General features: G+C 41.5%; 1 protein-coding gene across 1 annotated transcript; it reads left to right on the forward strand.

Moving 5' to 3' along the window:
- Positions 1-25,928, forward strand: ccdc3b (coiled-coil domain containing 3b). Its single transcript, XM_080423788.1, has 3 exons — positions 1-745; positions 12,019-12,193; positions 23,924-25,928. Exons 1-3 carry the CDS (start codon positions 345-347, stop codon positions 24,227-24,229), a joined length of 882 nt encoding a protein of 293 aa, XP_080279914.1. The 5' UTR covers positions 1-344; the 3' UTR covers positions 24,230-25,928.
- The last annotated feature ends 1,615 nt before the right edge of the window (positions 25,929-27,543 follow it).

Consider the following 27,543-nt stretch of genomic DNA (forward strand, 5'->3'; position numbering starts at 1 on the left):
TGATTGCAGGCGGGGGCAAAGAGAAACAGGAGAACTTTTTTTAAAAAGCCTTTCTTCTTCAATTACTTTGATTTCGAGGTAAACTCTTATAAAGAGGTGTGAACATTTACACTTATTTCCATTACACTTTCTTCTACTGTCAACTTTGAAGGTCTACGTTGCGCAGCAGGCATCTGGCTACTATGTAACGTAATGGTATCCCTACAGTTAAGTGAAGGTCTATGAGCGTGTAGCCCGTTGCATCCTTCACTTTAAAACAATCCCTTCTTCAGTCAGTTCAGTCACAGTGTTGTTGGACTTGAGACGTAGACAGGCTACGTGGTGCGACCGCTTTATAGGATATCATGTGCTTTTCTCTGGCTCGGTTGCTGTTGTTGGCAGCGACCACCTGCAGTCTTCTAGGTGGTCTAGGTGGTGGCATCGGCGGCGCCCTGGGGTGCCAGCTGCCCCAGGACTGGAGACCCCAGACGGAAGCGTGTCGCGCGGAGCTGGCGGAGATCATCGTGTTCGCCCGGGTGCTGGCGCTGCACCAGGACTCGTACAGCGCCCTGCAGTACAACTACCTGCCCTGGCAGTACGACACCGACCTGTTCTTCTCCGCCGAGATCGAGCTGCTGTGCGACCAGGCGTGGGGCTCCATGCTGGAGGTGCCCGCCGGCTCCAGGTTCAACGTCACCGGCCTGGGGTACTTCCCCTGCTTCTCCTACAGCGTGCTGGAGAACAACTCCTATTACTTCTTTCTAAGGTAATTAATGGCTTTTATGAGCTTTGGACAATCCTGTAAAAAGTATCAATACCCATAATGTAGTTATTTACATGAGTAAAAGTACCAAAGTATTTGACATAACAATATACTTAAAGTACCAAAAGTAAAAGTACTCATTACGCAGAATACTCCTATTCACAAGTTTTCAAATGTATGAAATGTATAAAATAGAAATTGAAAAAATGAAAATAGCAGATCTACAAGCTCACATCGGGACGTGTTGTGAGCTTGTAGATCTGCTATTTTCAAATAGCTGACGTATCATATTGTACAGTACTGTAGCTACTTGAGTAGCCTACATGTAGTTGGTTATTTTCCACCACTGTATTTTTGAATAAAGTGCCCAAGTTTAAAACGTTATGCTATACCTGTGTAAAAGGTGTGAGGATAGGACTAGTCTAGGGCCGGCTATGTCAATTATGCTCTTGATTGATGCTCCCTAGTCCCCTAGGGTGGCTATACATGTTTTTGCAGGAAAGAAAGTAAGAAGGAAAAAAAAGAAGGAAGGATAGGATGCATTTGGGTGCATTTGATGGATGGATGGTCTTTGGGGGAAAAAAATGAAAATTATGATTTGTTTTCTTGGGAGATTATTGGAGATTCTCCTGAACTACTTTTGTGTGACACTCTTGAATGATGAAGTAGAAGTTGAATATGGAGGTACGTAGTTTCTGCCAGAGAGCAAACGATATTGGCCAGTGATGCTGCACAGCACAGCATGTGCATGCAGGAGAAAGAAAGAAAGAATAAAGTAAGAAAGGGGGGGGGGGGGGGAAAGCCCAATAACTACCTTGGTTGTGTATAAGATTGTAGAGTGATGCTGTATGTGCAACTGAATGAATTTTAAATAAAAGTGAGAGGTGGATTCAATTGTAGGAACTAAGTATTTGGTTCTAGAGCCAGGCAAGAGAAATGCACACATTAACTTCAAATCAAATATGTTTGAGCAATATTTGTTGTGTTCATATACTTCATAATTTTTGTGATGGACAGAAAGTGTTATTCAATCAGTACCGTAAGCCTCTGCGTTTCAACCAGCATGGTATACTGCATTTCAACCAGTAGCCTATATAAGGCTGCTGAACCAGACAGCAACAGAACAAAACTACACAGAAAAATACTCCCGAGACCCACTCTTTACATTAACACTAAAGATTTTACTGTGTTACAAAAATGTATATCATTGCTGTCGGGCGGGAACCTTGTATATCCAAAAATCATTCTGTTTTCAACGTTTAAAACATTTGAAACTATAGTGAAAATAGACAATCTACAAGCTCACAACACGTTGCATTGCGACGCATTGTGAGCTTGTAGATCTGCTATTTACACTACTTTTGTGTGACACTCTTGTCTGATGAAGTAGTAGGGCATTGATTTAGGGGGGGAAAATAAGTTGAAATATGGAGATACGTGGTTTCTGCCAGACAGCAAACGATGTTGGCCAGTGATGCAGCACAGCACAGCATGTCATACTTATCGTATTCCCCCTCCAAAACATGTTGATTTAATCATCTGTTTAGTAAAGTGGACATGTGCCTGCAGGTCAAGTCGTTGTTTCATGTTCCTCTATTCCTGTCAAACAGACATTTCAAAGCGGGGTCTTTCAAAGGCGTTCTGGACTTTTGAAGCTAAATGATGTGATAGCCCACATGGCTGTCTGCTGTGCTCTGCTCTGCACCAACAACACTGTCTCACTACCCAAAAGGCACATTGTGACTTCTTGACCAAAAGTCAAACAGTGACTTGAAGGGGAAAAGTCTCTTTCTTTGGTGTTTCGCCCAGGTGGACAGGGTTTTGAGGTTAGGTTTAGGCATAATTTCTGTGAGGTTAGGGTTAGGTTTAGGCATAGTTATAGTGAAGTTAAATGTTATGGTTTAGACGCAATCAAGGCGAGACACCAAAGAAAGAGGGAGTCCCGACTTGAAGGGGGTGCCCTTCCAGTCAAACAGTGCCTTCCCGGGCGGAATGGAGTTCTCAGACCCAAGACGGTCCGCCAAAAAAAAAAACAGTTAAAACGACGGAGGCGTGCCGTCCCAAGCGGACTTGAGCCGCGCTTTGGGCAATTGAGCCAACTTAGTCCGATTGAGCCGACTTTGGGCGCCGAGCTTTGCAAAGTCCGATTGAGCCAACTTTGCGCCGTTCGATAGGGACAGAATCTTAACTCATATTCCCTAAAGACCTTATTTGCCCCACCCCCTTTCAAGTCACCGTTTGTTTGGTCACAATATGCCTTTTGGGGCCAAGGACTGGAATAATATCACCAAGTTTAGATTAGTTTGATTGATTGATTGAATACTTTATTAACAGTCTGTTAACTCTCCGTCCGTTTCCGGTTCTCATTTTTTCCCCGCGGTCATTTACGGCCAGAATAGGGAAAGTCACGGTTTTTCACACGGTATAAAAAACGAACGGAGAGGTCCACGTCTACTCTCTTTGGTCTGGGTGACGATCAGTCATCGTAGTCGTGTATCACATCGTAATTTAGCCCGATCAACGATTGTCGAAAATGTCAACATCCGGTTATGACCGGATGTGACATGAGCCTGTTTGGGAGGGGGCGAGTGAGCCAGCGAGGTCATCAATGTGTCGATTTGTTGCTCTCTACTGGTAGAACTGTATTATGGGTTTAAAAACCCAATCAGATAATTTATTTGAATGAAAAATTACAAAATTAAAAATGTATAAAAAACGCAAATTGCTGGCACTGGGGGAGTACTTTATGAAAATACTCTTGGCAGTGAAAGAGTTAAGAGGATTTTAAACCCAAGAAAGCACTATGGCTTGTTTCCATTGGGGTCCTTTGTACTCAATTCATTGGAAAAAGTGAAAAAGCGAGCTGTTGTCGGACCCCTTAACTAATTGATATGCCACAGACCTGTGTGTGTGTGTGTGTGTGTGTGTGTGTGTGTGTGTGTGTGTGTGTGTGTGTGTGTGTGTGTGTGTGTGTGTGTGTGTGTGTGTGTGTGTGTGTGTGTGTGTGTGTGTGTGTGCACACGTGCGTGCGTGTCTGTGTCCGGAGCCAATCTGGGAGTGGGAACCTGTCTTGAGAGATTAGTCCGGAGCTAATCTAGCAAACTGCTGGACCGGTCAACTGGCCACAGATACACCCACCACTACATTTGTTTTTTTCACATAATTATGTTTTTAGATGTTTTGAAATATTGGAATGGAAGTCAATCAGGGGCTCTGATCCGGGGGCTGAAACCTTGGCAAAAGTTTGAGTCATAAATCCCAGATTATGTCATAGAAGACTGACAGCGTGGATGACTGATGATGTCACATTGGAGATTTACACTTCCCATGTGGATTCCAAGATCCAAATGATTTCGATTTTGTGATTTCTTCCCATGTTGTTTCCTCTCAAAGTTACATAAAAAGCCAGTGGCATATACTGTATTGTAACTTAACCCATTCAATCCGGGAACGCATCTGTGTCATTTTAAGATTTCTTTGGCTATTCAAAAATAGCAGATCTACAAGCTTGTAGGGTGGCACTTAGTGCTTGTAGATCTGCTATTTTCAACTACATTTTTAACTCAAATCTTTGCTTCTGGGGATTCTACAAATGTCTTCTAAATCCAACAGCTTTTTAGAAAAACTTATGTTTCTATATATATATATATCTATATGAGTGGTTCTCAAACTTTTTCATGTCAAGGACTGCCAAAATGATATGTATTTGGCCGTGGACCCCCATATCAAAATAGTTTGTCCCCCAGAAGCAAAGATTTGAGTCAAAAATGTTCCCTTTAAAAAATATATATTCAAATATTTGCAAAAAAAAAAAAAAAAAAAAAGAAGATATACAAGCTCGAGCTCGTATATCTGCTATTTTTGAATAGCCGAAGAAATCTAAAAATGACACACAGATGCATTCCCGGTCTTAATGGGTTAAGAGCCACACATTGAGATTGCGGAAGGTAAATTCACGCTACTAATCTCCCAGTCGTAAACTTAAAACAGATGAGTTGAGAATTTCAACGGTGTGCTGCAGACAGTGTTGCCATGTCTGCTTATTATAAGCGACTTTGGGCTTCTTTTTCTGCAAAGTTGCTTGTAAATAAGGCGTGCCGTCCCAAGCGGACTTGAGCCGCGCTTTGGGCAATTGAGCCAACTTAGTCCGATTGAGCCGACTTTGGGCGCCGAGCTTTGCAAAGTCCGATTGAGCCAACTTTGCGCCGTTCGATAGGGACAGAATCTTAACTCATATTCCCTAAAGACCTTATTTGCCCCACCCCCTTTCAAGTCACCGTTTGTTTGGTCACAATATGCCTTTTGGGGCCAAGGACTGGAATAATATCACCAAGTTTAGATTAGTTTGATTGATTGATTGAATACTTTATTAACAGTCTGTTAACTCTCCGTCCGTTTCCGGTTCTCATTTTTTCCCCGCGGTCATTTACGGCCAGAATAGGGAAAGTCACGGTTTTTCACACGGTATAAAAAACGAACGGAGAGGTCCACGTCTACTCTCTTTGGTCTGGGTGACAATCAGTCATCGTAGTCGTGTATCACATCGTAATTTAGCCCGATCAACGATTGTCGAAAATGTCAACATCCGGTTATGACCGGATGTGACATGAGCCTGTTTGGGAGGGGGCGAGTGAGCCAGCGAGGTCATCAATGTGTCGATTTGTTGCTCTCTACTGGTAGAACTGTATTATGGGTTTAAAAACCCAATCAGATAATTTATTTGAATGAAAAATTACAAAATTAAAAATGTATAAAAAACGCAAATTGCTGGCACTGGGGGAGTACTTTATGAAAATACTCTTGGCAGTGAAAGAGTTAAGAGGATTTTAAACCCAAGAAAGCACTATGGCTTGTTTCCATTGGGGTCCTTTGTACTCAATTCATTGGAAAAAGTGAAAAAGCGAGCTGTTGTCGGACCCCTTAACTAATTGATATGCCACAGACCTGTGTGTGTGTGTGTGTGTGTGTGTGTGTGTGTGTGTGTGTGTGTGTGTGTGTGTGTGTGTGTGTGTGTGTGTGTGTGTGTGTGTGTGTGTGTGTGTGTGTGTGTGTGTGTGTGTGTGCACACGTGCGTGCGTGTCTGTGTCCGGAGCCAATCTGGGAGTGGGAACCTGTCTTGAGAGATTAGTCCGGAGCTAATCTAGCAAACTGCTGGACCGGTCAACTGGCCACAGATACACCCACCACTACATTTGTTTTTTTCACATAATTATGTTTTTAGATGTTTTGAAATATTGGAATGGAAGTCAATCAGGGGCTCTGATCCGGGGGCTGAAACCTTGGCAAAAGTTTGAGTCATAAATCCCAGATTATGTCATAGAAGACTGACAGCGTGGATGACTGATGATGTCACATTGGAGATTTACACTTCCCATGTGGATTCCAAGATCCAAATGATTTCGATTTTGTGATTTCTTCCCATGTTGTTTCCTCTCAAAGTTACATAAAAAGCCAGTGGCATATACTGTATTGTAACTTAACCCATTCAATCCGGGAACGCATCTGTGTCATTTTAAGATTTCTTTGGCTATTCAAAAATAGCAGATCTACAAGCTTGTAGGGTGGCACTTAGTGCTTGTAGATCTGCTATTTTCAACTACATTTTTAACTCAAATCTTTGCTTCTGGGGATTCTACAAATGTCTTCTAAATCCAACAGCTTTTTAGAAAAACTTATGTTTCTATATATATATATATCTATATGAGTGGTTCTCAAACTTTTTCATGTCAAGGACTGCCAAAATGATATGTATTTGGCCGTGGACCCCCATATCAAAATAGTTTGTCCCCCAGAAGCAAAGATTTGAGTCAAAAATGTTCCCTTTAAAAAATATATATTCAAATATTTGCAAAAAAAAAAAAAAAAAAAAAGAAGATATACAAGCTCGAGCTCGTATATCTGCTATTTTTGAATAGCCGAAGAAATCTAAAAATGACACACAGATGCATTCCCGGTCTTAATGGGTTAAGAGCCACACATTGAGATTGCGGAAGGTAAATTCACGCTACTAATCTCCCAGTCGTAAACTTAAAACAGATGAGTTGAGAATTTCAACGGTGTGCTGCAGACAGTGTTGCCATGTCTGCTTATTATAAGCGACTTTGGGCTTCTTTTTCTGCAAAGTTGCTTGTAAATATCGGTAGTTGCGGGTTGCATTTATTTGGGCTTGTTTCTGAAGAGTAGTTGCTTATTTGGGCTGGTTTCCAGATTTGTATTATCATTATTTAAACCAGTGGTTCTCAAATATCATGGACCCCCAAATTAATATGTATTTGTCCCCTAAACCCTGTCTGAAAAGCTTTTGTGACAGGGAGCCCCGCTACACATTGTGAGCTTGTAGATCTGCTATTTTCAATAGACGATAGGTTTAAAGCAACTGCTATGCCCTATAGTCGCTTGTTTTTGGGCTTGTTTTCCCAGACCTGGTTGCTTATTTCTCTCTCACAATCTGGCAACGCCAGTGCGTTGCCATGGTGTTCTGGTGTGTTCTCTCTGCATCGCCGGCCCGTATCAGCAAAAAGCCCCTGGTGCTGAATAGTTCTCATCGCAGTCTCCAGTGGACTTTCCATTTCCTGTAATAAAAGGCCCAATAACATTGTCTCAGAGCCCAAAATAGTCTTCCCCAATCAATCATGAGTATGAGTTCCCAGGATGAAGAGCTTGGGGGAAGGAAAAAAGAGAAAATGCAACATGGGATCTCCCATAGGACGTTCTCTAAATGAGACAGAGTGTTCTGGCTGGCCGTACCATATGTCAGCCGATAAAACATTTCAACCCCATACTGTAGCACCTTCCTGGTCTGGACATGGACATAAACTCGCTGTACGGTTTCTGTAGTCTTAAAGAGATAGTTCACCCCCAAAGTGACTTCGATTACACACCGCATGGAGACTTGAATTCATGAAGATTTTTTTTGTTTTTGTCGCATTCCTAATCCAATAATCTGATGACCAGCGGCGGCTCAGCGGAGACATTAGCATCTTTCCGCAGGTCATCAAATTATTGGCTTAGGAATGGGACAAAAACTAACAAATCTTCATGAATTCAAGGCTCCTGGGGTGTGTAATTGATAGAAAATTAAAAAAAAAATTGGGTGAACTATCCCTTTAACAGCGTCACTAGGGAGTTGAGCTTCTGAAGAGAGATGAAGTTCATATTCTTAATAACTACTGATATTATTATAATATAGGGCATAGCAGAATCAAATGTTTTATGGTCATGATTCACCAGGAGTCTGGATGGCTTGATTTTCAGGCTTAAAATAATTAATATAAATATTTCCAGAAATCTCTATGGGAAAAATTGGGCGACACTCTTGTACGGGCATTAATTTACGTTAAAACAACAACAACTGTAAAAACATGTGGTGGATGCCAACCAAGCAAACTCCGTCTGGACCTGCAGGTCTTACTGAAGTCCCAGTCTGACATCTGACATCTTGTTGGAACAAAACCTCAATCACTTTCACTGAAAGATAAAACATGGATGCGTACACACACACACACACACACACACACACACACACACACACACACACACACACACACACACACACACACACACACACACACACACACACACACACACACACACACACACACACACACACACACACACACACACACACACACACACACACACACACACACACACACACACACACACACACACACACACACACACACACACGGTTTCTGATGGACAAGAACAGTCAAGTGTTTGATGTCCCTCAAGGGACAGAAGATTGAATCCAGATGCATGAGAGAAACATGCCGCTGCAAAATGTCCACGTTCTCACACTTCTTCACACACACAGCACAAGTGTTAACCATACATGAACCATACGGCGCGCCACACCTTGGCCTTGGCTCATTTCATGAATCCATAGAAAGCTTTAATATCTTACAAAAAGATGCTTGTGGTTTACATCTTATCATTGCATTTGTTCATTGATACATTTTAACTTTAGTCAAATCATATTTTAACATTTCCACAGTTCTCCACAAAAAAAATATATCAATATAAGATGAATTAACGTTCATAAATACACTGTACGGAATCACTTATTTTACACAGTTGGGTTGGCTACTGTCAACAAATGTTATCTTTGCCAGGAGAATGATAACCTAATCAAGAGTGTAATCAATGCCATAATCTGCAATAACTTTTTAAACTATCTAATTTATTCCAGTTTCTCATCTGTTTTTTAAACAGTATTATGATTCAGCCATGATTAAATTGTGTAAACTGCTATTTGTATCTATTACAGTATCTTTCAGTCAGTGTGACTTATTCTTCTGCAAACATGTTCTGCGTTGTAAACAACAAATCACTTTTTCAGAATTATGTCCAGCAGTTTGACTCATACACACACTTAAACCAAATTATCCAATAATCTCACTAGTTTTTGGAATAACTATGTAAGTCAACATGTCTAAATATAGAAGACGTTGTATGATATAAAACAGTGTGATTGCCCTTGGCTGCGATGTTTATTAGAGCCATTTGAACAGCAGCATGTGGCCTACATAAACAGCAGCGTTGCTTTGTTTTTAAGAGGGCCCTAGCCAAAGCCCTGAAGTATATATCTGCACTGCTCAGATATGAAGGGGAGCCCTAGCTGACATACAGTGGCATGCAGCTATCATAGCTGACAGACAGTGGGTGGAGGGGGAATATTTGGAGTAAGCAAGCACAAAGGCCATCTGCAGAAGAGGCCTTGCTTCGTCTAAATATAGTCGTAACAAATTTGTCTTCGTTCCAGCGGTGCAACTGTGCTATTTCACTTCTGTTGCCAACACATTCCTGGAAGATTGTTTGTGTAGGGAGCTAAATGGGTTATTTTTATGTTTGTATTAGTGCACTGGATTAGATAATTGGCATGTTCACATCATGTGTGATATAGATGTAGGAGGCACCGCATTGGCACTCTGATGGTGGGAGGGAGCGTCTCTGTGGGTGGGCCTCCAGCGGTTACAAAATGATGGTCCTCACCTGCTCAATTCAAGGCTGGTTTGACCGTGGGCAGTGGTGTAAAGTAAATAAGTATGTACTCAAGTACTGTACTTAAGTACACTTTTCAGGAATTTTTACTTTACTGGAGTGTTTCCAATTTTCAATACTTTTACTTCTACTCTCCCCTACATCTCAGAGGCAAATATTGTACTTTTACTCCACTGCAATTATTTGAAAACTTGATCTAGTTACTTTGTAGATTTTGATTATTATTACAAAGCCACTTCAGACCTAATAGCCTAAATATAGTATATACTTTGGCAATTTGAAAATAGCCGATCTATGAGCTCACAACGTGTTGCATCCCGAGTCACGACGCGTTGTGAGCTTGTAGATCTGCCATTTTCAAAAGATTTTTATACAATGGGACATTCTGCATAATGAGTACTTTTACTTTTGGTACTTTAAGTATATTTTTAATACCAAACTTCTACTTGTAACAGAGTATTTCTACATTGTGGTATTGATACTTTTACTCAAGTAAAACATTTGAGTACTTCTTCTACCACTGACCGTGGGGGTAAATATAGGGTGAGCTGGGAGGGATCATTTCTGTTGACCGCATTTTGGGGAATTGCTCATGTTTTCTTTATTCCTGCGCATATGTATGTTATTGGAACATTTGTAATATTTCTCGTGATATTGAAGTAAAGCATTAACACACTAGGTTTCTATCCCCTAGGCCTATTGCCGGCTGATCAGTTTATTGATTGCTATCAGCCACTATGGTTCGATATATTTCTTTTTAGCTCAGGAGGCACTAGTGATCTATCATACCATATAATGTACTGTTGGGTTCATTGTAATTTGTTGTTATACACAATAGTAGCTTTTAAGTGCCTAAAATGGTCCTGATGAAGACCATACTGTAGAAATGTGTGAGTTAAAGCTGTTTTTCTACAGCACTTCAAGTTTTGTTGAAACCCCCAGTAAATGGTCATGCATGGCACCAATGTGACACTCAGGATTCGAACCTGCGGGTCTCTTGCTTGATAAACCAATCATCTACCATTCAACCAAAGGGGAATCAAATCTCCCCTTGGCCAGGGGGGATATTAGAGGAACTCCTCCATGGTCAGAGGAGCTTATGAGCTCATGCCCTTCAGTATGAGCTCTGTTACATTCACCCCCCCCCCCATTGACCTTGGGCAGTGCTACTCCATTACATTCACATAAACATCATCTGCTTACCATATGGTTTAATATGCATATTTTGGCACTTAACTTGCAGAGACAAACTAAGTCAGCGCCACGTGTAATTCATCATTCCAACGTACCGTACAGCATTGTATATAAGAAATATTTCTATTAGCACTTTGATTTGTTTCTAATAGAGTGCCGAAGTCCTGACTCATTCACTCGTTCATCCCCTGGGTCACTCTCTATGTAATTTATCTATGGAGAATAACATTGGGTCATCTGGGAATCGTCTCGTATAAGAATTGTGGTCCAAAAATTAGGCCTGTCCCCGACTAAGGATTTCTATTGTCGAAACTGATTGGCCAAATGTTGCCTATAGTCGACTAATGCAACACCCAAATTATTTTTTCCATCTCTCAGTCGAATCATCCAAAAAAGATGTTATGCAATAGGAAGAACATTCCATTTGGGCTGTAGGGGTGCTTAATGTCTGATAAAGTATACTTGCTTGGTTTCTCCCAATAAATCATGATGTATATCCTATTTTTGGCAAACTATTAGTTAATTAATATAAAAAATTAGGCCAATCTCTCAGTTGAATAATTTGTTGAATAAAGAGATTGGCAGTCGACTCAGACTCCCCTCGACTGATTAGTCGACTATTCGAATAATCAAGGTCCGGCCTACCAAAAATAAACAAATATTTGTCCCTGCGATTTTGTCAGGGAGGTGGCTCTGTAACGTTTACGATAGTCAGTCACTCATATTTGATACAGTCTGTTTCTGGCGAAAATGAAATTAATTTGGCGGCGGTAACGTTAGCGTTTTCTCGCCGTCGGGTTGATGCTTCATATCCATATGAGTCAAACCGTCGTGCTCATTTGTTTATTTTTGGAACACAGTTCTTATATGACACGATATTATTAAGCACATCTATTGGAATTCAGAATGGGGAAGGAAAAAAATGTGACCCGGCTAGGATGCGTAAATTACGTCAGACTTCGGCGCGCTACTATAATCTGCCTGTTTATCTGTGTGTGTTTTTTTACACTTATTCATTCATGCCCTTTATCTACAGCTGTCAATGTCCAATCCAATCTGTAATCTTTCCTCCCATGTAGGATGGACGACAACTACAACATAATCCCTCACGGAGTGAACTTCCAGGACCCCATCTTCTCAGACACTCCAGAGAACCACCGCATGTTTTCCAGCCTCTTCCAGTTCTCCAACTGCACCCCTGGGACCACCGTCCACAGCTTCTCCCCGGAGTGGGAGGCTCAGGAGGACAGCAGGGTATGTACTGTGTAGACATGTCTATTCTAGGGCTGTGTTGCTGAGTAAGCTTTTTCATAGATTTCATAGATAGTTTGATTCATGCTAATGTGTATTTTCAGACAGTTCACCTTTTAAAGCCTCAATATTTAGTCAACGTGACTGCTGGCTCTGTACTTGGTCTGCTATTTGTCCCTCTACACCAACTCTCCGAAAATAGCAGATAGCAGACGCTTGTAGATCTGCTATTTTCGGCTATAATGTTCCCTATCACACAAAGATTTGGCGGACCCCCTGTAGTAACTCTGAGGACCCCCTAGGGGTCACGGACCCCCTGTCGATCCCGGGCACCCACCAACTCAGTGTATGAGTAGCATGGCTTGGGTGCGGCAAGTTGTGCGGTAAGTACTGAGAGCTGATGGAGAGTGTGGTCGCTCCACCTCAGCAAACCATCTCCCAGGCTATATGTGGAACTAGATGGGGGGAAACCCTGCCCGCAGGGCGGGGCTTCCCATCGCCACTGGGCGGGGCTTTCGCCGTATTGGACTTGAGAAGCCCCTTCGGTGGGGCTGTTGTCACATTCTTATACAGCCCGAAAACCCCAATCCAGCATGTGCCTCGCTAATCATTAGACTGCCTTTCCCAACCTCCTTGGATCGAATGGACATTTTTTTCCGCTATTTTTTTGACCATGACGGAGGCGCGCCGTCTCAAGCGAACTTGAGCCACGAGAGGCATCACCGAGTGAGCCGTGCCGAACGTTGCGAAGTTCGCTTGAGCCGACTCAACGCCGTCCGAGTTATGTACCGATAGGAACAGAATCGTAAATCATGTTTTGGGGTGAGCGTTTGACCCAACTGCCACTCAAAGTGACTACTGGCCAATCACAGCGTGTCTTTTCCGGGACTTTCCCAACTCCTGTGCACTCAAATAGCTTGCATCTCCCAGGGGTGTCTAGTTGTGCATTGAAACGGGGACAGACTCCCGCGTTCTCGGCTGATACCGACAATAAGCCTCTCCGACTTACTTACCTACTTAGTTAATATAACATAAAAATTAGTTTAACCACTTACACCCTATACACGTAGGCTATTTGAAAATAGCCAGACTATAAGCTCACAACCGACCAGAGTGATTCCCAACCTGTGGGCCGCGGGCCCCCACTGGTGGGCCAAGAGGGTATTGCAAGGTCAGGAACCACTGCTTAAGATATGACACTTCAATGCCACTAGTCTAGATGGCAATTAGACGAGCCATTATGTAATCAAATCAACATTACAATGTTCAGTCCACAACCTCATCAACCTGAAAAGGCTGATCTGTGCGTGATTGTATACATGTACAGTTCTGTTGATTAAATCAACTAATGCAGGGGTCTTCAACAGGGGGTCCTCAGAGTTACTACAGGGGGGTCGCCAAGTCTTTGCGTGATAGGATACTTTTTTTTGCATTAACCACTTGAACCCTAGCATCCCTATTCTGAGGAGAACTTTAGCCAAAAATAGCAGATCTACAACGCCTCGCAGCGCAAGGCATTGTGAGCCATTTTCGGCAAAGAGGTTTGGTGTAGAGGGAAGAAGGGACCAAGTACAGAGTGAAAGATTAAGTTTACTAAGTATTGATGGTTTAAGTGGTTACAAGTAAATGTCTGAAAATGTAACATGAATCCAACACAATCTATGTAAAGCTTTTTGGATAAAAGCGCTATATAAATGCACCAATTACCATTTATTTACCAACGTAACGCTTGATAGTGATGTCAAACAAGTCTAGGAAGCTATCTATGAAACCTAGGAAAAAGTTTAATCTGCAACACAATTTTATACAATATGTAGTGGGTGGTCCCTGCTTCATCTCTCTCTCAGCTAAGGGGGGTCCTTGGCCTGAAGACCCCTGAACCCCTGTCAACAAATTCCAATGACTGTTTAATCAACTAGGAATATATCTTTAGTTGAGGACAGCCATACAGAACCAAGACCATACGAACCCTCAGTAAAATCACATGAGGTGATGAAAACTTGGCCTCCTTTTCAAAGCCAGCTCCATGCAGCTCAGATGGACCTGAGAGTTTGATCAATCTCTTCCATTTCATTCATCTGCTGTACAGTACATCATGTGTGCGCGTCGGGAGCAATCATAGGCGCCTGGTTATGTCTGAACGTGGGGGAATAGATCAGATAATCTGGGAGTCTGGGAGTTCAGTATGTTTATCTGTTGCAGTTGCACAGCATGTGGTAATCTTTTGTTTTGGATTTGTTTACACACCACTAAAGGCTGTTTTCTTTTGCTATTTAAAGTTGGCCATGCAGTTGCTTCACACTTTAAACGTAAAAAAAAAGAAAAAAGAGAGAGAAATTGATTGGCCAAATGTTGCCTATAGTCGACTAATGCAACACCCAAATTATTTTTTCCATCTCTCAGTCGAATCATCCAAAAAAGATGTTATGCAATAGGAAGAACATTCCATTTGGGCTGTAGGGGTGCTTAATGTCTGATAAAGTATACTTGCTTGGTTTCTCCCAATAAATCATGATTTTTTGGCAAACTATTAGTTAATTAATATAAAAAATTAGGCCAATCTCTCAGTTGAATAATTTGTTGAATAAAGAGATTGGCAGTTGACTCAGACTCCCCTCGACTGATTAGTCGACTATTCGAATAATCAAGGTCCGGCCTACCAAAAATAAACAAATATTTGTCCCTGCGATTTTGTCAGGGAGGTGGCTCTGTAACGTTTACGATAGTCAGTCACTCATATTTGATACAGTCTGTTTCTGGCGAAAATGAAATTAATTTGGCGGCGGTAACGTTAGCGTTTTCTCGCCGTCGGGTTGATGCTTCATATCCATATGAGTCAAACCGTCGTGCTCATTTGTTTATTTTTGGAACACAGTTCTTATATGACACATGTAAAAAAAAAGAAAAAAGAGAGAGAAATTAAATGAAAAAATTAAAACATTACTGCATCAAAAGTAATAAAACTATACTATACAAACTGGTCACATATTGGAGACTATAGGAAAAGAGGCAAACATTTTTAAAATATTTACTGTATCTGTGGAACCGAGTCAAACTAAATGTAATGCCTCAACTCCTACATTCCAAGTGCTTGTCAGGGTGGGGGGTCCCCAGTTCAAATATCATTATTTTTGGGGGTCACGACCTGAAAGGTTTGAGAATCACTGCTGTAGATGGCCTTTAACAAGTGTTTCCCATCAGTCATAGTATTAGCAGTGTTTTTAGCAGTGTTTCCCACATAGTATTTGTGATACTAAGTGAATACTAGGTGGATACTAAGTGAATACTATGTTGATAATAAGTGAATACTATGTGGATACTATGTCAGTATCTGTCAGTCCTTGTCCCTTTTATGCCATTGCCCATATATGGAGATGCCTGATTTTATCAGTATACGCCCATCTATTGGCATGCCCATATATGGTCGTATTGGTTGACTCGGCAATTCTGGACAACCGCATATCCGAACGACTCGACCGCGGGTACCACAGGCCGATGTGACCCCAAAAATATGTCATCAGTTGGCCTAGAGGTCAGTCTAGTTTGTATGTATCCCTGTGGCTGGCAGTACTGATCCTGATTAAATTGATGAAAAATGTATACACTGATCACTATAGAGTTATTCCGATACCAATGTCAGTATCGGAAAAAAGCTGCTGATACTGCCTAAAATGCTGGTATCGGTATCGGTGAGTATGTCAGTCTATGCCATTTCGATACCACGTGATTTATCACAAGATGATATTGTAATATTTTGAATGTTTCAGTTGATGTTGCACTACTGTTGTGTACTCTTTATACTGTACTATTTACACTCTTATTTTACCAACTTGTAGCTGCACTTTAACAATTATTAATGGGATTTTCTATTTATTCCTAGATCAGGGGTTCTCAAACGTTTTAATTTCAAGGATCCCCATAACTCTGAGAGTGTACGGGTCCATTTGGTTCCATTTGTACACACTCAGAGTTACAGACCTGTAAGGGTCCATTTTGTTCCATTTGCACACTCTCAGAGTTACAGACCTGTAAGGGTCCATTTGGTTCCATTTGTACACACTCAGAGTTACAGACCTGTAAGGGTCCATTTGGTTCCATGTGTACACTCTCAGAGTTACAGACCTGTAAGGGTCCATTTGGAACCCCCTCAAGGAACCCAGAGAGTTCCTGGACCCCAATTTGAGAACCACTGTCCTAGATTATTTGTGTCTCACGAAAGTCACGAAAGTGCAAATTTTCTCCCTTAGCCTCTGTGAATTATGACAGATTTATATACTTGTTTTGCGCCCCGTGTCGTAGTGCACGGAACATTAACCGCAAGGTCACAACGCGTCGCATCACCATGCCTTTTATAGAGCTTAAGTACATCTGCTATACAGTATTTGGGTAGCGTGACACCACCAGCCCCCATAGCTAAGCATCTCAGAGAAGATGTGGGAGTATTTAAGATCAACAGCAGTCACCAAACACCCCCCCTCTCCCACCCCCCCTTCTTCCCGTTGAGAGAATGCAAAGAACATGATCCAAGTCTCTGTACTAATTCCCCCCCCCCCCCACCCCCTCTCTGTTTCCAGTCATTTGCTGACTATTCATAAAAAGCAGGATTTGTTATGGCAAAGGAACCAAAGCATGGTTCACGTTTTCATTAATGAGCTGCTCTTAGGTCAGCTCTGTAATCAGAGCTATCAGCATGGCCATGCAGTAATCCACCATGCTTTACTTACATCATCCTTATGATTAGGCTTTCGTCTTTGACAAAAAACACTATTTGTTTTCGTTGGCACCGCTCGGCCCATTTTGGCGGCGAAACTGATCTCGCGTCCACACGGAGCAGTTCCTACTCGACCGGGAGAGTGTTCACCTCATACAGGCAGAACATATAGTTCTATAAGCCATGAAAAAGAATAGTTTTTTTCTTTGTTCTGTTTCGTTCGTTTGCTGCTGTTTCAGGGCCTCACAGTCCAGTGTAAGCAGCAACTGATTCAAACTCACTTCAAACTCTGAACCGTTTCCAGCACGTTTGTGAAACAAATTACTTTGGAATAAAGTGAGTGACAGTGACCAGAATGGCTGGAACAGCGCGAGCTCCCACGAACTCGTAAAGCGCAGAGCTTGTCATACGCTGTCATTTGTAAGAAGACAGATTATAAATAGCTGTCATCCCGGGGCAGTAACAGACCTTGAAGCCTCCACAAGGTAATTGTCGCTCACATACTGTTGTGGTTAGGGGTTGTCAATTAACCCAGTCAGACTTAATTTGTCCTTAATGCGCGAGGGTATTCTGTGCCGAGACACCCCATCTGTTTTAACTTAAAAAAAAGTTCCTTGAAGATAGGAAAATGTCGAGTCTTGCACAAAAGGAGAGTGTCTAAATTTAATGTTTTGGTTTGGTTTCTATGGAGTTTGTATGTTAACCGGGCGTGATGAATGCGCTCATTAGGATGTGATCAAAGTAACTCATTACATACATACACTATCTGGCTTTGGATATGCCATAGGTTGCATTGGTATCGTTTTCTTTTGTATTGACTTTGGAAGTAGAATAGGCTCTGTAACACAACTGAAGTCCCTGTTTCCCGAAGGTTGCATACTGTACCCGTTTCCGGATTCCAGAGGGTCCCCAGCTAAAATGTATAGTTAGGAACCAAATTGACCCTTACATGTATGTAACTGAGAGTGTACAAATGGAACCAAATGGACCCGTTAGGGTCCATTTGGTTCCATTTGTACACTCTCAGAGTTCAATTAACACTGATGATGATACTACAGTGTAGATTGGGGGTCCCCGAGATCAAAATGGTATCAAATGGGGGTCCATGGCCTAATGCATATCAAACTTCCTTTATATTTAAATGGTTGAGTCCCTGGCATATCCTTTCAAATGGGGGTGCATGGGCTAATTATGTGTCAATTTGGGGGTCCTTGACGCGAAACAGTTTGATCCAAATCGGAATGAAAACTGTCCCAATACACTAAAGCAGTGGTTCTCAAACTTGGCTGTGTGAGTCTCTCTCAACAGTCTCTCTCAACTACCCTTTTGTTATTTTTTTCGAATCGGTCAAAGGTCAAGGTCAAGGTCACAGTGCAAGTTCAAAGTATATACGCTTATACATGGGTCATATTTAAAATGACCTTAAGAGAGCAGAGCGTGTGGCGCGGCTGGTTGAGTAGCCTCTCCCCGGAGTGCTTCCCTAGTTTCAATTCACTTCATTCCTTTATTGAGACGTACAGACAGACTATAGGCTTGCCTGCAGGCAGCATGCTGTAGGTTTCAGGCTCCAGACCTCCAGACTTTCTTCAAGGGTAATTACACCAAGTATTTGTCCACACAAGAGGCTTAGTGTAGAGAGACACGGTCCATGTGGAGAGATAGGAACCAAATATGGTGCACTTTGTGTGAAATGTATACCTTTTTCCTCTTAAAGCATATGAAGGATCATTTTACCACCTTTTCCTTTGCGCTATAACTTGAATCCTCTTATTTGGAGAATAGATGCTTTTGAAGTGCGGAGATATAATGCTATATCATATAGCATTACACACACATCTACAGTATTAAAAAAAAAAAGCCCCCAGGATATATAAGTAAGAACACATGGGAAAATGCGTGGCTAATGTTACTGCAAGTAATGTACTAACCAGAGATGTGGGACCGAGTCCAAGTAGCAAATTTCTTAACATTTCCTCAAAACCCTCAGTTGCGGTTATCGGGTGGTAGGGAATTTACATCAATGTTTCACTCTGGTCTATCGTGGTAGCGTTATGCCTGTCTTATACTTAGTTGCGTGCGTGTATCGCGAAACCGAAAATAGCCGACCTATAAGCTCACAACACGTCGCAGCACAAAGCGTCGTGAGCTCGCAGATCGGATATTTTTTGGTGCGCGACACCGTCCCGTGCACATATATAAGTACAACTGCAGGCTTTGGGAACCGCCGAGGAAATCCACACTCTGGGTTACAGACGCGAGCATCTGGGGCAAATCTTTCACTTAGGGAAAGTCAGAGTGGTGGGGATACTCATGATGGCTTTCACAGTGCCCTGTTCCAAAGCATGAATGACGGTGAAACCGTTCTCTTTTTAACCGAGATTTGTGTTAGCTACCACCTGTATACGCCTCAATATTGTCTCTCCTTTAAATCCATTACCGAAAGAACAGGGATTATTGTGTCCTTTTCACACTCAACGTGCCTTTATATGCTTTTACAAGGCTGTTTAGCAAGACCGCTGAGAGTAAAGAATCCCCATTTATGGGTACGTTGTGATTAATTACATGTTTTATATTTTCGCCTGGCCTCTCAGCTTTCCTGCACTCTCCCTCCACACCCCCCCCCTTTTCCCCCCTCTTACAGCTCTGTTGTGGCTAAACTTTTACTCAAACAATGGAATAATGCAACGAGACATGCAGGCTGTTGGCACTGCTGGCCCGCCCAAATAAAATTCCAGTGGTGTTCTCCCAATTTGCCTTAGTTCCTAGGAAGTCATGTTCCACGGTCTATTTACCAACTCATGATATAGTTTGGCAGACAGATGATGACGTCAGCAGAATCTGCCCTCAGTATTGTTGAAATGGAAGTGTGTGGCTGGCTGCGGTTAATGTAATGTGACACCAGTGGTGTGTTCTAGGTTTTTTCGGCGGGCATCGGATAATCATTCCCTGCGCGTGGTCGTAGTTAAAGGGCTACACTTTAAAAAAAAATCTGCTCGTCATACTACAAGGGAGAATCGTTTTTATCGTGATAATAAACGCTCACAATAATGGTAACGCGGAGATTTTAAGTTATCGTGAAATTGTCCTTCATCATACACTAGGATGAATGAGCTTTTGTTGAGCTGCAAATTCAGTACGACTTCCAAAAATAGCAGATCTACAAGCTGCAACGTGTTGTGAGCTTGTAGATCAGCTATTTTTGGTGAACATTCCCCCCAGAATAGAGATGCTGGGGGTTGAAGTGGTTAACAAAAGTGGCATTTTAAGTTTTAAGCATATTTTGATTATCGTGATAACATCGTTAATCGCAATAAATTCTGCCATAATAATCGTGACAATTTTCATATCGTCCCTTCCCTACATACTACTAATATAGCGTAACACGGTAGAACACACCATTGGTTCATGTACTGTAAAGGTCTGCTGTGTGTCAATCAGTGTTAATTTTGACAGCAAACTTTTGTTTAGTTTTAGTCACGTTCTAGTCATCTGAATTTTTTTACTTTGAGTCTAGCTTTAGTTGACTAAATATCATAAGATTGTCGTCTAAATCAACAGATTTAAGTCGACTAAAATGTATTTCGGCAGGTCGTAATGCCTGATTTATACTTAGCTGCGTGCCGAAAATAGCCGATCTACAAGCTTGTAGATCGGCTATTTTCGGAGCGTGACACCCACGTGCAGCCAAGCATAAAATGACTTGCCTTAGTTCTACTCGATCTCTTGTTCACTAGTCCTAACATTTTAGTCCAGTTTTTATGTGTTGACGAAATGTGTGGATGTTTTTCCCCTGGACCAAAGACCGAGTGTGCGCCGATTTGTGTGAGGTTTGGACAAAATCTGAATGAGTGCTTGCAAAATATGTGTTTTTAAGATCTTGAAGGAATCAGAAATGGGCGGGGCCTTTGTCATGATCCAAGGAATGCAGAGAAAAAAATATTTTTGATGGTATGACCTACAGTTCAAAAGTTATAGGCCAAAAAGTGAATAAGCCTGTTTTTCAATTAGATTTTTTTTTCATTTGATGGCCCCTAGGCTAGAATCCATCAGTCTTTTATCCGCTTCGTAACGCTAATGTTAAAAGATGGCCTTAAGCCACTGGACTATAAAGGTAACGAAAAGTGACCATTTGATTGGTCATGATTGAATCCACCTGCCACACACTGGCTAACAATAATATATTGAACCTAATCCATTCCATCTTGCCAAGCTGTGCCGTGGCTACATAGCCTTTCTCCTGTCCGGAAAATACCAATAGTCCACAAAACACCTCACCTGCCACCAGTGGTGTAAAGTAACTAAGTACATTTACTCATGTACTGTACTTAAGTACAATTTTGAGGTATTTCCAATTTTCTGTACTTTTACTTCTACTCCATTACATCTCAGAGGCAAATATAGTACTTTTACATAGTGGTATGACTGATATAAGGGTCAATTTGGTTCGTAACTATTAATTTGGCTGGGGACCCCCTCAAGGACCACTGGTGGTCCCCGGACCACTGGTTGAGAACCACTGTAGATGGTTTGGCCTTCAGCAGAGGTTTAAAAACAACAACATTATACTCTTTGGAAAATGGTTGGCAGTAATGTCAAGTATTACGGTAAGTTGTTGTCAATGGACTAAACATGCCAGACCACCGGGTATGGTCCTTTCATTTCATTAAATTAAACCTTTATTTAACCAGATAAAAATATAAAACCTCTTTTACAAGAGGGAACTGGCCAAGAGGCCAAAGACACATACAATACAAGATAAATTGAATAGTTAAAAGCAAACACAAATAAAAAACAGGATTTGGCTGCATGGCACAAATACTGAAAGTAAAAACAACACAGCTTCCTGCATTTTCAAGCTCCAAGTCCTTCAGGATTTTTACAAAAGCTTCATATGAGATTAAACTAATACTCACACTCCTCATCAAAAATAGCAGATGTACAAGCTCACGAGTCACTTCTGCTATTTTTGAAAAAAAACACAAAAATGTGTGCAAATCTTTGAATATATTTTTAAAGCTACAGTATAACTAAAATCGTTGCTTCTTGGGGTCCCTGGAACAAAATATTTTTGAGATGGGGGTCCGCGGCCATATGCATATAATTTTGGGTGATCCTTGACATGAAAAAGTTTGAGAACCACTGATATAATGTAGCCCCTTTTACCCCTTATGATTTATGGGCAGGGCCCCTAAGTTCTTTTAACTTAAAAGTACCTAGCCTTTTTAAACTTTTAATATAAGCTGATGAGTTCCCTTATTAACTAATTAACATAATGGTTTTTAACCTTTTTAGCTTAAACCTTTTTAAACCTTTTCAAATGTACACTTATTATGAAATCCTTAATTAAGCAAGTAAACAAGCAACCAGATGTCTTTTGTAATTTTACTTAAAAATGAATTAAAATGAAATGAAAGTTATCAATTCGTTTTTTTTTTTTAGCAAAACTGAATCAACACATTCAGGAAAATGCAATGTTCACATAATACAATAACCTGTTGTGTGAATACAAAATTATTGAAACCTTAAACCTTAGACATCCTATCTAAGCCGGCATATGACAATAAAACAACCAAAAGGAGTACTCAAACCCCCTGTTGCAGGCCTGATACCATAATGTCCAAAAAAATTCTTCACTCCTGTGAGCAAAAAAAGGGCAGACTTACAGGTCAGGTCAGGTGAATGGTGGTTGTTGTGTGAGGGCTCTGTGTGTGAATGATGCACGGGTGGTCCACACGTGCAGGTGGTCCGTGTACAAGTGGACAGAGTCTATATGATGAGAGGGGCAAATCCTGCCAGAGGAAGGTTGAGCGTTGCCTGGTAGCTCAACCCACGATCTTGGATGTCTTGTCTCTCGAAATTCACCGTACATCGACCAGTTCAACACTTCAGCAACTAACTGTACAGATTGCTTGGTCACCAATCTGCTAAAGACGTTATAAAATAATGTGTGTTACATTCACTTCATCAAATATTTCTCCTTCCTTCACTTCACTTCCATGACTCCTCTCTACCCCTTGATTACTCATCCCCCACACCTGTGTCCGCCTCACACACACACACACAAAGCTAGTCCTCGGTGTTGCCAGATTCTGTGAGAGAAACAAGCAACCAGCTCCATGTCGTTCTGCATGAACGGCAGCTCATAAGGGACATTCAGTGCATGTTTGAGTGTCAGTACACTGCATAATGAGGATTAGTGGGGGAAAAAAAAACTTTGGAGCTGCTAAAATAGGCGATTTTTGTTTATCCGCATTACTCCGTTATGCCAGTGGAAGGGGTCTCCACAATGGACAACAGGGGCTTCTCTGGAAAAATTCAACGGCCCTTTGTATGTTGGTGAGTGATTAGCGACACATCAAAGCAAACATCTAAAATGACTGGAATTCTCCTTTAAGTAAAATAAAACCCTTTACAGCAGGGGTCTTCAACCTTTTCAGGCCAGGGACCCCCAAACTGATGGGGAGATGGAGCAGGGACCCCCTACCTCGTAGGGTAGGGGGGGGCTACGACATATATTGTATATGTATGTATACAATTGTGTTTTATATTGCCTGCTCCTACGCACCTGCCCCAGTAGGTGTGCAAAATAAAAATTCTGTACAAAATATGTATAAACATACCATGTTATTGTGCCTCCATTTATCTGTTTGCTATGGATTCATGTTATGTTTAAAGACAATTTGACATTTTGGAAAAAAAAAAAAAAACTAAAATATTGTTTAATCAAACAACAATTTCGCGGACCCCCTGCAGTACCTCCGCGGACCCCCTAGGGGTCGCGGACCCCCTGTTGAAGACCTCTGCTTTACAGTAACAGGTAAAATAAAACATTGCAGATAAATAAAAGGTGAGTATACATTTATTTTTCTCCAACAGTAAACATGAAACCAAAACTTATATATACCCAACATAACAACATAGGGTTTTCAGAAAACTGTTAGGATTTAGAAGAAATGTGTAGAATCGGGTCCTCTCAGGTCTTATAATGGCTTAATGCCTGTTTCTGTTCCGTCTCCTTCCAGCTGCTGTGCTCCACCGTGCAGAAGGCTCTGTTTGAGGAGGAGGAGAAGGTGAAGACTCTCTCCGAGAAGGTGCGTTCTCTGGAGAAGGCCAACGGTCACCTGCGGGACAGGGTGAAGAACATGAAGCGCCTGCTGCGCCAGGCCAAGCGCAGCGACACCACCAAGGACCAGCAGACCCTGAGTCTCAAACAGCTCTACGAGTCGGACACGCCCCCCCAGGCCCCCCCGCAGCAGCACCCGGACCAGGACACCACCTTGAACCAGAAGAGCCCCCCTCTCAGAAAGGGCCTCGCCAGAAAGTTTTAAAGACTAAAAGAAAACCTTTCGCACCAATTCGTTCGCCTCGTCAATAATAACGTGAGTGGTCTTTTAATCAGATTAACGTTGGTCACTGCAAAAGGAACGTAGTAGTACAGTACACGCCTTTTCAAGAGGCATGATTCATGTTATTAGTTCTCTATGCGCAGTGGTTCTCAACCTTTTCAGGCCGCGACCCCCCAAAATAATCATATTCGAACTGGGTACCCCCCACCCTGACAAGCACTTGGAATTGTAGGAGTAGAGGCATTACATTTTGTTTGACTCGCTTCCAGAGATAAATATTGTGAAAATAGCCGATCTACAAACTCACCCTGGCAAAAAAATATTTTTAAAATGGTGGTCCGCGGCCAATTACATATCAATTTGGGGTCCTTGACATGAAAATGTTTGAGAACCGCTGCTCTATGGCTCTAATATGCTCTGTAGCTCCAGAAGAACGCTGCAGGGATATCTCATGATGATAATATTCAACCAGTGGGATTTGTAATCACAGAGTCTGAGACATTCATATCTTACTATTTCCCATGCCTTATTCTGAATGTTGGGAACTACGGTTCACTTTTGCTCTTCACCATTACAGTATGTGTTGCCAGTTGAACTGAACTGTTCACAGTAAAAAAAAAAAAATCCTCCATTTGTAAATTCAGGAATGTACAAATGTGGACCATTATAGGTCCATTTGGTTATATATGTATGCTCTCAGAGCTAAATTAACACTACAGATATTACTATGTAAACTCATGCACCTTGAACTCAAATGAAAGCACAGGGTATAAATATAAGCATATTGTTGTGGTATAATAATGTCTTTATCAGAGTGAAGTAAAGAGAGTGTGGCGACAAAAATATTGTTTTTACAGCAATGGTGGGTCATGGAGCCCCAATAGTTCCTGCACGCTCCTGAAACGGAATAGTTTCTGTATCTGCGCAGATACAGAAACAGTGCGTGCATGTGTGTGTGTAGAAATTACCGGATACAGTATACAGTAGTTGCAGCAGAATAGAGGTTGATTTCATAAGGTATGACCGACGTTTAAAGAATCAAATTGTATGTTGTATCATCACATCTGAATCAATGTAACATTTAAATGGAACTATATCTGAGGTCTACGGGAATCACGTGACACTCAAGCATTTTGGACTTCCTGTTGTCGCCACTCTCTCTTTCCATTGCTCTGCTCTGTATAAAGTCATGTCAGCTTTATTAAATAAGCACATCTCCACCCCTCAACCCTCCTCTCTTATAGCCTCTCATAGCCACCCCCATAGTGCCACCCCTACACTTTTACTACTTTTATCAACTCACACATTTATCACATTTTAGACATTGTGCTATCAATGAAAAAGAAAAGAAAAGCATAACTTATAAGCAAATAATGTACATTGTTGTCTTTGTTCTGTGCTGGGCACATTATGCATAAGTATTAGAATCTAGTTACATTTTGTATTTGAGAGATATCGTGTATTCACATACTGTATAACTCATGATTTGTAGCTACTCTATATTGTTTGATTACATCTCAAGCTGTCTGATTTCCCTTCTCTCTCCCTCTTTCTCTCTCTATCTCTCACTCACACTCACACACACACACACACACACACACACACACACACACACACACACACACACACACACACACACACACACACACACACACACACACACACACACACACACACCCACCCACCAATGTAATGCAAGGTTGATACTTGTTTGTACCAGTCAACATGTTTTGGTCTGATGATAGATTGATAAGTCTCTCACTCATTGCTGTTCGTTGTTCACGTCAACATGCAGAAACAGGTATATGCGTTATTGTTGAATAGTAATTTTACCACTGTTAACCACCACTGTCTGTGTGTGTATACTGTATGTAACCCATCACCGTTATAAAGCATTCTAAACATTGAAAAACAAAACTAAATTAATTCATACAGTACAGTACAATTTGCCACAAGTGCAAAGACTCTTATTGGGGTATGAATGTACGTAAAAAAAGAATCTGCTAATTATATTCACTTGAAATCATATTCACTTGAATGCAATCAAACATTATCATCACTGTCAGGTGGAAAACTTGTAAGTCCAAAACAGTGGAAATGGAAACAAAGGACCTGTGTTACAATGGATTGAAAGTAGTTATTATGGTTAGAAAACACTACATGAACACATGTCCGGGTTTAGCTCAGTTGGTAGTGCACTCTCCCACCGACCACAACGTCATGGGTTCGATCTCGGGTACCGCCACCTCAGCGTATGAGTAGCACGGCGTGGGTGTGGCAAAAATTACTGGTAGCTGATGGTAGGTGTTGCGCAGCGCTCCACCTCAGCAATCCATCTCCCAGAGGTCTAGCGCACTGCGAAATGGGTGCTGACTGATACCGACAATAACACTCTGCTGGGAACTGTGTATTCCCCATAGACTGTAGATAATTTCGCTACTCACCGAAAGAAAGGTGGTTTTATGATGTTGTAAGCCTATCCTATCAAAGGCATTTTCTACTGACCAGACCAGGTGAGTCACACTTGAAATAAAATAAACTTCGTCTGGTGGATATATTTTATTTCCTGGCCGAAAAGTGGATTTTACACAAAGGGTTGGCTTCCTGAGAGGCTTCCCACCGCGGAGAGTAGGCTTTCAACATCATTAAAAGCCTTTATTTGTAGTGGGTAGGGATATTATATTCTTTATTTTTAGACATACTCTACAGTGTGTGGGGAATACACAGTTCCTGGCAGAGCGTTAGAGAGAACTCACTAACGCTCTGGACCAGAGCTACACTCCTACCATTCCTGATCATTGCATAAAAGCAAGTGCCATTGTTAAGATCATTATTATACCCATGTTATAATAAGCATATTCCCATGATGGCTTTCAAACTGGAGCATTTGCTGGTTTCATATTGTCAACAGTATTCATAACGTCTTTGGAGACATGTTAAGTAACCAATTAACCAATTAAATACAATTATGTGAAATATAGTAATGTAGCACTTTAATTCATTCCAAATGACGCGTTTATCCTAATTGTCGGAGCTCAAAGTGAACTGGGAAATCCTTCAGATCATAAAATAGAGATGTATTTGGTATTAGTGCAGAATAATTGTTCTTATCGTTGCTGTCGGGCAGAAACCTCATATCTCCATATTTCAACTTGGTTTGTTTTTCGTAATTTGATGCCCTACTTTGTCACACAAAAGTAGCAAAAATAGCCGATCACAACGCACATGTTGTGAGCTTGTACATCTGCTATTTTTTCAAAAGGTTTCAAGTGAAAGTGGTTGTCTTTCTGTTCGTT

Source organism: Gymnoscopelus braueri (genome assembly GCF_963280865.1).
Source record: "Gymnoscopelus braueri genome assembly, chromosome: 3".
NCBI lineage: Eukaryota > Metazoa > Chordata > Actinopteri > Myctophiformes > Myctophidae > Gymnoscopelus > Gymnoscopelus braueri.